We start from the raw sequence: 10,149 nt of genomic DNA, 5'->3' as shown, positions 1-10,149 counted from the left end.
GCTCCAAACATAAACTACTTCACTTCTTTACATATTTAGGTAGCTGATAACAATTTAATTTAACTCCCAGAAATGTTTAATATCTACTAATACAGATTTTAGCAGGATAATATTGTGACTTCAAGAAACCCCATTTAGTATCAGTACAATTACAAAAAGTAGAATGAAAAACAGTTCTGTCATCTGCGTTCATTAAACTGACTTCATGTAATTTATCTTCCCACTAACAGAGTGCAAGAAATGATCATCAATAAAGAGTTAAATGAGATGTTAGTTACATCAGACCTTTGCATATTTATCTGATTAATATTAGAAGTTATTGTTTCATTCATTAGATTATTTTTAAAAGCAGTAATTTTTTATAGAATGGCAGAAACATGAGTGATCATGAGTGATGAATATCTTCAATTCAGTTAGAATTGTCGAATGTCCATTTATTTAGTCATGGAACATCCACACAGGCTGGTTATCATCATTTGGGAGAAAATAAAAACAAAACCCAAAATGTCCTCTTATTGTGAAAATCTCCCTTAATTCCTGTCCTGCTTCAATAACAGTAATAATATGTGGAGAAGTTGAAAATATATATATATTTTTTAAAGAAATAGCAAACAACAATGACAACAACAACAACAATGAATGAGCTCAGGCTTGTCTAAGATGCAGAGGAGCTGGTTCTTGACTGAGATTCATAAAAAACGCTACATAATAATGTTCACCGTGAAGGTTTGAGTGAAAAAAAGACAAAACTAATTCTGCTTCATGAAATAATCCCAGCTTCCATCTTAAAAGGACTAAAGACGAAGAAGTTGACAAAGAGTCATTGTTTAAAACTTAATTTATCCATGCGTCTAAAAACATGTTTCTGATTAATATACTACACCAATCAGATGAATATCCAGGTGTGCTAAACTTCACACAGACTGACTGATGAACCAGGAGACCAGAGTGTAAATCCAGGATAAAGATGTTCAGTGAATGTGGTGTTGAAGGTGTGGAGGTGGATCAGAGTGTCAGAGGAGACTCTGTAGAAGGACAGAGTGCCAGCAGGACAGTCCACATACACTGCTACTGTGTTAGAGACAGAGGAGGAGGAGATGGACATTTCTTTTTTACTGTGACATACAGAATGAGGAGCATCATCAGAGAAGAGCAGACTCCAGGACTGGTCATTAACTCCAAAAACATATTCAAAATCATCTTGTATCTTTCCAGCTTTGTAAATCACTGCTACATTAACGGTTCCTCTACACTTGACCTCCCAGTAACAACGTCCAGTCAGATCATTTCTACAGAGCAGCTGATGATAGAAGTAAAATCTGTCTGGATGATCAGGATATGAATGAACCTCCTCCACATGTGTCACCTTCCTGTTGTTGTCAGACAGTTTGAGGTTTTTGTGCACTGTGTTTGTGTCAATTGTGAGTTGACAGGAATCTGATGGAGAGAACAAATACAATCCAGCTGCAGTTATTGATCCATCATCTGTTCATTGATTGACACTTGGATAACTACTAACATCAGAGAAATGAATGACTGATGAAAATGTTTCAGTGTTTTTTGTGTTCATTAATCATATTAAAAAACACACTTACACTTCCTCAGACCTGGTCTCAACCATTGGACTCCAGCAGGCTCCACCCTGAAAGGAAGAGGGGGGTCAGACCAGCACAGTCTATGTGCATGCTGAACATGCATTTAGTGTGTGTATGAACAATGTATGTTCATACACACAAGGACATTACATTGTTCTAATATGTATACTAGTCCCTGTTAGCTTACAGATTATCCCTTTAGAGGATTTCTGGACTGACTTAGCAAGAAAACAGTAAGACTGGAAGGTTCCAACCTTTACCAAATCCAGGAGAATGAACTTCTGTTGGACTCCCTGGCTGCAGAGGCCTCTTGCAATCTGGACAACCCTATGCTTCTATATCTTGGTGCCCCAGCAAACACAGATCGGGAGTCAATTATGGTTACCTCCATTCACGAGGAGGATCAATTAACCAAGCTTGAACCCAGGCCAAAGTGAGCTGAAGACCATCAGCTATGTGTCTCACCAGTTAATGTCCTGGGTATTTCACCAATACGTTGAGAAGCAAAGAGTCCACAAGATTTTGCCCATAGGAGGTGACAACTCTCCCTACTGGTGACTGATTTGGTCCCCCACATATTGTCCATTGGAACGAGCTGCCCAATGGCTTGAGGTCTATTACAAATATCTCAAAACCCTTTTTAATCTCACAGGCTTACAATTAATAAGTGTGTGTATCTAAACTACACTTTAAAAGGTCATAGTTTTTTTTATATTCTATGGCAAGCACATTAATTTAAAATTCATTTAAGTGTGAAATATAAATCAAACTCACATTGACATTTGTTGTTATTGCTAAACTTGACAAGTTTCAATGAATAGTCATAACACACACACACACACACACACACACACACACACACACACACACACACACACACACACACATGAAACAGGAAATAAGTGAAACACTTTCTGCTCTATTAGACATTCTTCCCCATACCTGAGAGCTTCCAGCCTCCACTGTGGATCATTCTTTAATGCTGATAGCATCCTCGTGCCAGAGTCACCTGGATGATTGTAGCTTAGGTTCAGCTCTTTCAAACGGGAGGGATTGGAGCCCAGAGCTGAGGCCAGATAAGTACAGCCTTGCTCTGTGATCAGGCAGCCTGACAGACTATAGACACAAAACAACAATCTAGCTGTGAATGCTTCACTCAAGATTTGCTTTCATTGGTTTGCGTTTGTTTTTCACATACAATGTCATACATCCTTTCAATCTCCAATTCAATTTAGCTTGATTTAGAACATGACAATCCTCATAGATGACAACAGTTCTCAAGTAAAGCCTAAAAATATTAGAAAGTTAATTCCAGCAACTGGATGAGCCCCAGAGAAAAGCTCTTGGTGATGGTGGGGAGAAAGAATTCTCTTTTAACATGCCAGTGTCTCTGGGCCAGCTTTCCAATTTCAAACTACATACTTTGAAGCAGACCTTTAGAAATGCAGTTTCAAACAAGAGATATACAGGTATTGTACAAATAAAATCTATGTGGTACTTTGGACTGAAAGTAACTAACAATAATTTGTCCTAAAGTGGTATATTAAGGAACCGTCAGGGTTAGATACCTTTAACAAATCATATCTTAATATGCTTCTTTTGGCTGCTCTCTCAAGTGGTCACCACAGCAGATGAACCTACATATTTATTTTGGCAAAGATTTTTTTTATAATGGAGTTCTAAATGAGTTTGCAGTTTATCCACAGTAAAACTCAGCTTTTAAATTGTTGTGGGTGAAAAAGTCTAAAGCCTGACCTGAGAGTTTCTAGTTTACAGCATGGATTTTTCACTCCAACAAGCAGCAGCTTCACTCCTGAATCCTTCAGGTCATTGTTGCTCAGGTCCAGCTCTCTCATACTGTTGGAATGGGAGCTGAAAACTAAAGACAGAGCTTCACAGCTTTTCTCTGAGAGCTGACAGTCATTCAGTCTGAAAAAAAAAATCAAATTAAATCACCTTTAATGTTGAATCTGCACAATTAAATGGAAAAACAAAACAATAAATACTGAGGACAAATGTGAAACACTTCAAATTTGCTTAGCAAAAACTAATGAAAACCAATGTGGAACTGGTAGATTTAGTTATACTAGGTTGACCAGTATCCAACTAGACAGGTATGTAGTGCCATTTGTGACTTTCCAAATTTTAGTATTTAGGATGTATGGAGGTAATTGTACACTGAAGTAGCTCAGACAAGCAACAATGCACCCATTCATTTAGCTGATAGCTTCATTTAGTAGCTTTTGCAGAAGTGACGGTAGGAGCAATGTTTAGCAATCATTGTGTGATTTAGCTGAATGAAAATGTTGTCCTGAAAGTTTTTACTGTGTTTTAAATGTTTGGTAACTTAAAAATTTGTATAACAATCAGCATGTGCAGGGAGCACATGGGGCAGGACTGAAAGAAGATGAGTGGAGGAAGGATGATAGCAGATGACATGGCAAATAAGAGAGATGATGTGTAAGTAATTTTTTCCAGGGAGACTACAGCCTATACACTCAAAGGAGATTCAACTGTAACTGCAGCATAAACAGGGAAGGAGGGTGGGTGGGGCACTTCTGTATGGAGATGGCATGTTTCTTTGGTTCTTGCTCCAGTTTACATCAAAGAAGTGAACGTTGCCTAACTGCACCCAAACTCTCAAAACAGTTTGAATTTCTGGTTTAACAGTTTTCTTTTTGTTTTCTATTTTCTCTCTCTCTCTCTCTCTCTCTCTCTCTCTCTCTCTCTCTCTCGCTCTGTGTGTGTGTGTGTAGGTGTGTGTTTATCACAATAGTATCAAATAAATGCTGAAACCTAACCTCTGCAGTGTTACGGTTTACTGTCGTAGAACAGTTAACAAATTAACTTTAATTATTTAACTTCTGAATACAAATTGTGCCAAAGATAGAAAGTGAGGCCAACACCAGTGATGCACCAGTGAAAAAAATAAATCACAGACTCAAATTTATTTTAAAACTTAAGGTATGAACACACACTCACTTACATGATTTTTTTGGAGGCTTTGACCACAGGCAGCAGCCTCAGAAGAGCCTCCTCTGAAGCAGAGTATTTCTTCAGGTCAAAAACATCCAGATAATTTTCTGATGACAGTAAGATGAAGACCAGAGCTGACCACTGAGCAGGAGACAGTTCATCTGTAGAGAGACTTCCTGAACTCAGGGCCTGCTGAATCTCAATCACTAGAGAACAATCATTCAGTTCATTCAAACAGTGAAACAGGTTGAGGCTTTTCTCTGTGGACAGATTCTCATTGAGCTTCTTCTTGATGTACTGAACTGTTTCCTGATTGGTCTGTGAGCCACGTTCTGTTTGTGTCAGCAGGCCTCGTAGGAGAGTCTGATTTGTCTGCAGTGAAAGACCCAGGAGGAAACGAAGAAATAAGTCCAGGTGTCCATTTGGACTCTGTAAGGCCTTGTCTACAGCACACTGGTAGAAGACTTTTTGCTTGTGTTTAATTCCCAACAGTTTAAATGACCAAGATTTCTTTTCTTCCAGCAGATTTACTCCGGAGTTGAAGAAGGTCAGATGGACATGAAGAGCAGCCATAAACTCCTGAACACTCAGATGGATGAAGCAGAACACCTTGTCCTGGTACAGTCCTCTCTCCTCTTTAAAGATCTGTGTGAACACTCCTGAGTACACTGAGGCTGCTGTGATATCGATGCCACACTCTGTCAGGTCTGATTCATAGAAGATCAGGTTTCCTTTCTGTAGCTGATCAAAAGCCAGTTTTCCCAGAGCCTCAACCATCTTCCTGCTGTCTGGACTCCAGGGTGGATCTGTCTCAGATCCTTCATCCTTGACCTTCTTCAATCGGACTTGCACCATCATGAAGTGGATGTACAGATCTGTGAGGCTTTTAGGCAGATCACTGCTATCATTATTTATTGTAAGACAATCCAGAACTGTAGCAGTGATCCAGCAGAAAACTGGGATGTGGCACATGATGTGGAGGTTTTCTGATAACAAGATGTGGGAAATTATTATACTGGCCTGCTCCTCATCTCTGAATCTCTTCCAGAAATATTCATCCTTCTGTCGGTCATTGAACCCCCTGATCTCTGTCACTATGTCAACAAACTGAGCAGGGATCTGACTGGCTGCCGCAGATCGTGTGGTTATCCAGACATGGGCAGAGGGAAGTAAATGGCCCTTAACTAGGTTTATCAGCAGCAAATGAACTGAGGTGGCCTCTCTAGGGTCAGTCAGGATCTTGGTGTTGTTGAAGTCCAGAGGAAGTCGACACTCATCCAGACCATCAAAAATGAACACAACCTGGAAGTCTTCAAAGCTGCAGATTCCTGATTCTTTGGTTTCAGTAAAGAAGTGATGAACAAGTTCCACCAAGCTGAAAGTTTTCTCTTTCAAAAGATTCAGCTCTCTGAAAGTGAACAGAAATATGAACTGGATGTCCTGGTTGGCTTTGCCTTCAGCCCAGTCAAGAGTGTATTTCTGTGTTAAGACTGTTTTCCCAATGCCAGCCACTCCCTTTGTCAGCACTGTTCTGATTGGCTCTTCTCTTCCAGGTGAGCCTTTAAAGATCTTGTCTGGTCTGACTATTTTTTCTTGCCTGTCTGATTTCCTGGATGCCATTTCAATCTGTCTGAGCTCATGTTCATCAGTGACCTCTGCAGTCCCTCCCTCTATGATGTACAGATCTCTGTATATCAGATTCAGAAGGGTTGGGCTTTCTCCTTTGGTGCTCGCCTCAAACGCACACCGGAGCTCCCTCTTTAGTTTAGATTTGAGTTCTGACTCACACTTTAGAGGACCATCTGAATGACAAAACAACATTATAAGATTATTTGAGAACTTGTAGTCAATTGTTGACTTTCCAAAACATTTCTTTAATTCACTGGGAATCTGTGAGTCAATTAAGAAAGTATTCAGATCCCTTATTTTTATGCCGTAAATTCATTTTAAATGAATTAAAAAACATCCACACACAGAAACAGTGTCTCATCAGATCCAAGAATCATTTTCCTCTCTGAATTATTACTGCTAGTTAACTACCTATCTGAAGCCTATCTGATGCCTTCACAGACATACCTATCTGAAGCTTATCTGACTTAAAGGAGTTTAAAAGATTCATTGGTAGAAATTGTGAGGTGGCCCTTCCAGCAAGTTCTCTTTGAAAACAACAAGAGGTCTCATCGATCAGTGTATACATGTTTCTGTGTTAATGACAACTCAGACAAACTATTGATATCCTACCTGTTGGTGAAGCCTCTTGGGTTGAATTGTCCATCTGTTTATACTCAGTAGGTTTCTCCATTCTTAATCTATAAAAAAAGAGAGAAAACATGAAGCACATTAAGTACTGGAGATGTTTTGGCATAATGCATAGTTACATATTTGAAAAAGCCTACACACAGCATATCAGCACAAAAAGCTAATACCAACTATCACAGTGGTGGAGGGGTGATGGTGTGTGCTTGTTTTGGCCACCTTGAAGTCACTGAATCAAAGTCAAAGTCCAATTCTCAACCTGACCGAGAAGAGAGCTGTGCATAAACAAGTGTCCACAAACATCAATAAACTGAATAAACACTGTAAAGAAGAATTGGCAAAAAATACACAAAATATTTACTTTAAGTTATTACTGCTTAACGTTTTTCTATAAGTTGAAGCATAGGATGTAGTTTTTCACACACTGTGTCTGCATTTGGCCTTATATGACATAACATGTCATTTGATTTTTATCTCCAGTTGTTTTTATCTGGCACATTTCATAACAAGGTTATTATTTTATTTCATGTGAAGAATAATGACCAACATTATGAAATAAATACCTATGTCATGCAGAATTACTGCATAAATACATGTCATACCAGAGTAATAAACACAGTAGTATCATCAAAATACTATGCACATCAAGAAAAGAAGTCAAATTTAATATTTTAGAAATATGTCAACATCTGATTTCAACTTAGATAATCAAAGTATGATTATATTTAAAATATATTAATTTTAAGTATAATTAATTATCTTAAAATGGTTTGGATAATTTTAAACAGAGGTTAAAAATATCCACTTTTGGTTGGTCAAACCCGGTTTGGCTGTGTAACAAATGCACCACATGTTGCAACAACCGCTCCAAGTATTGGCACAAACTGTTAAAATTAATTCCTCTTGGAGGAGAGCCAACAGTATTTATTTCGAGTCAGAGGCCTGCATATTGAAACTATATCTGCAGGAGATAACAAATGATCATTTACAAAGCTCAACCTGTCCTCCATCTACCTTTTCTTCTGTGTTTCTACAACAGGCTGACTGATTCAGTCATCCATTCAGATCCAACACAGCTTAAGAATTATAGGCCTATCTCTAAGCTCCCATTACTGTCAAAAATTCTGGAAAAAGCAGTTGCTGATCAACTTACTGCTTTTTTAGAAAAACATGACATTTATGAAAAATTTCAGTCTGGTTTCCGTAAGTGTCACTCAACAGAAACCACATTAATTAAGGTCTCTAGTGACATTATGATGTCAGCTGACTCTGGAGCATCCACAGTCATGGTTTTGCTGGACTTAACATCTGCCTTTGACACCGTTGACCATACCATCCTGATTAACAGGCTCCGGGACATAGTCACTGTCAGTGTGTCCGGTCTTGCTCTGGAGTGGTTTCAGTCCTACCTTTCCAACAGATCTTTTAGTGTCTTTGCAAATCAGTTCATGTCACACTCTAAGGACCTGACATGAAGGGTCCCACAGGGTTCAGTTCTGGGACCGATTCTTTTTCTCCTGTACATGTTACTCCTAGGACTTATAATTAGGCAGTTCCCTGATTTGTCTTATCACTTTTATGCTGATGATATTCAGCTCTACTGCTCTTTTAAGCCGATGGAAGTCCATAAAATGTCCTTTTTAATAAAATGTTTAGCTTCCATTGAACAGTATCTTGGAGACAACTACTTGCAGTTGAACTCTAAGAAGTTAGAAACATTAATTATTGCCCCTGAAAGCCAGATATCTATAATCAAAAAGCATCTTGGTTCTCTTGGATCATCTGTTCACCCGAGCCTCAGGTATCTCTGTGTTGTTTTTGATTCTGCCATGTCTCTAGAGCAACACTCTAGATTAATTAGTAACTGCCTTTTTCAGCTAAGAAATATTTCCAAACTGTGAACTTTTTTGTCTAAATCAGAGTTAGAAATGATTACCCATGCTTTTATTTCTTCTCACTTAGATTATTGTAACAGTCTTTTTCTTTGTTTGAGCAAAAGAAATCTTGACTGTCTCCAGTTAGTCCAGAATGCTGCTGCAAGGCTTTTAACTAAGACACAAAAAAGAGAGCACATTACACCAGTGTTACGCTCATTACACTGGCTTCCAGTACATTTTAGAACTCATTTTAAAATCTTAGTCCTGACTTTTAAAGCTTTGAATCATGACGCTCCTGCTTATATTTCTGATCTTTTGGAACCTCACACTCCCTCTCGCAGCATGAGATCATCTAATCAAAGGCTGTTGGTAGTTCCCTGAACATGTTTTAAAACCAGAGGTGATAGATCTTTTAGAGCGGTGGCCCCCAGGTTGTGGAATTCTCTCCCTCCATCTCTACGCTGCCTGGATTGTATTTATTCTTTTAAACATCATCTTAAGACTCACTTATTTAGACTAGCTTTTAATCAGATTTGCGCTGTATGTTTGATTGCACTGTATTATGTTTATCTGTTTTATATTATTGTGAAGCACTTTGTGTTTTTTATCCTGTGAAGAGTGCTCTATATAATCAATAAAGTAAAGTAAAGTAAAGTCATCAGTAAGTGGATCTGCAGCAACAATGACTGAGTAACACCTCTGCTGCTCTGATTCTTGGATTGTACACACACACACACACACTGAGTGAGGACACCACTTTGAGAAAGGGTAAGATGGGGAGCTCTAGAGTTTCATAATCAGATGACTCTGTTCTTGCAATAACTGAAAGTTACTGTGACAGTCTGTGGTTGTGCAATTTTGTGCTTTTGCAAATGTTACGCAACTTAGTAATAAGCAGGAGTAATCAAACATGCAGCAAATCAATCAATAGGATAATGAAGCGCAGGTGAAGACAATCAGACAGAGCAGACACAAAAGAAAGCAGTAAAACAAAGGTTTTCAGTAAAACATGAAATAACCAAAAGACAGATAACACAGGATAATAACAGGAAAGGGACAAACATTCAGAAAAAATTAAGAAGGTAAGAAAACAGAACAGAAGCATAAAAAAACAAGAACAATTATAAAACAGAGAAAATATGAAAACTGTGAAAAGTTGTAGAATAGAAAAAACAAACTATTCAAATAAAACAGAAGAATTTCAAGAGAGTAGAAATTCTCAGCTCTTTAGATCGAAGCTTAAAGGCAGTGACAAAAAACAACAATGGACTCCTCACACATTAGTGAAAACTAAACACACACTTAAGTGGATGTAAATGTCAGTCGCCTTCAGCCCACATTCACAGGTCCAGCTCTGACTCCCTTAACATGAACTACAGAGCTGCTAATAAGAAAAACAAAACTGTCTTCATTACCGTCACATAGAGCTTCCCCCGGAGACCATC

At 38.4% G+C, this 10,149-nt stretch overlaps 1 protein-coding gene across 2 annotated transcripts; it reads right to left on the bottom strand.

Moving 5' to 3' along the window:
- Nucleotides 1-524: 524 nt before the first annotated feature.
- LOC148096088 (protein NLRC3-like) lies at nt 525-10,149 on the bottom strand. 2 transcript variants are annotated; one of them, XM_087836806.1, is made up of 7 exons: nt 10,120-10,149; nt 6,813-6,880; nt 4,582-6,373; nt 3,351-3,524; nt 2,538-2,711; nt 1,596-1,642; nt 525-1,437 (listed from the first exon to the last, which is right to left on the bottom strand). In XM_087836806.1, the coding sequence occupies exons 2-7, from the start codon at nt 6,871-6,873 to the stop codon at nt 908-910; spliced, it is 2,778 nt and encodes a 925-aa protein (XP_087692932.1). In that variant the 5' UTR covers nt 6,874-6,880; nt 10,120-10,149; the 3' UTR covers nt 525-907. The 2 variants fall into 2 exon arrangements, with proteins under 2 accessions (XP_087692932.1, XP_087692931.1); XM_087836805.1 differs by lacking the exon at nt 10,120-10,149 and having other exon boundaries at nt 6,813-6,936.

This window comes from Neolamprologus brichardi, chromosome 23, assembly GCF_056152115.1.
Source record: "Neolamprologus brichardi isolate AB-2024 chromosome 23, ASM5615211v1, whole genome shotgun sequence".
NCBI lineage: Eukaryota > Metazoa > Chordata > Actinopteri > Cichliformes > Cichlidae > Neolamprologus > Neolamprologus brichardi.
The sequence above is the reverse complement of the archived record's forward strand: the minus strand, read 5'-3'. Positions and strand labels throughout refer to the sequence as shown.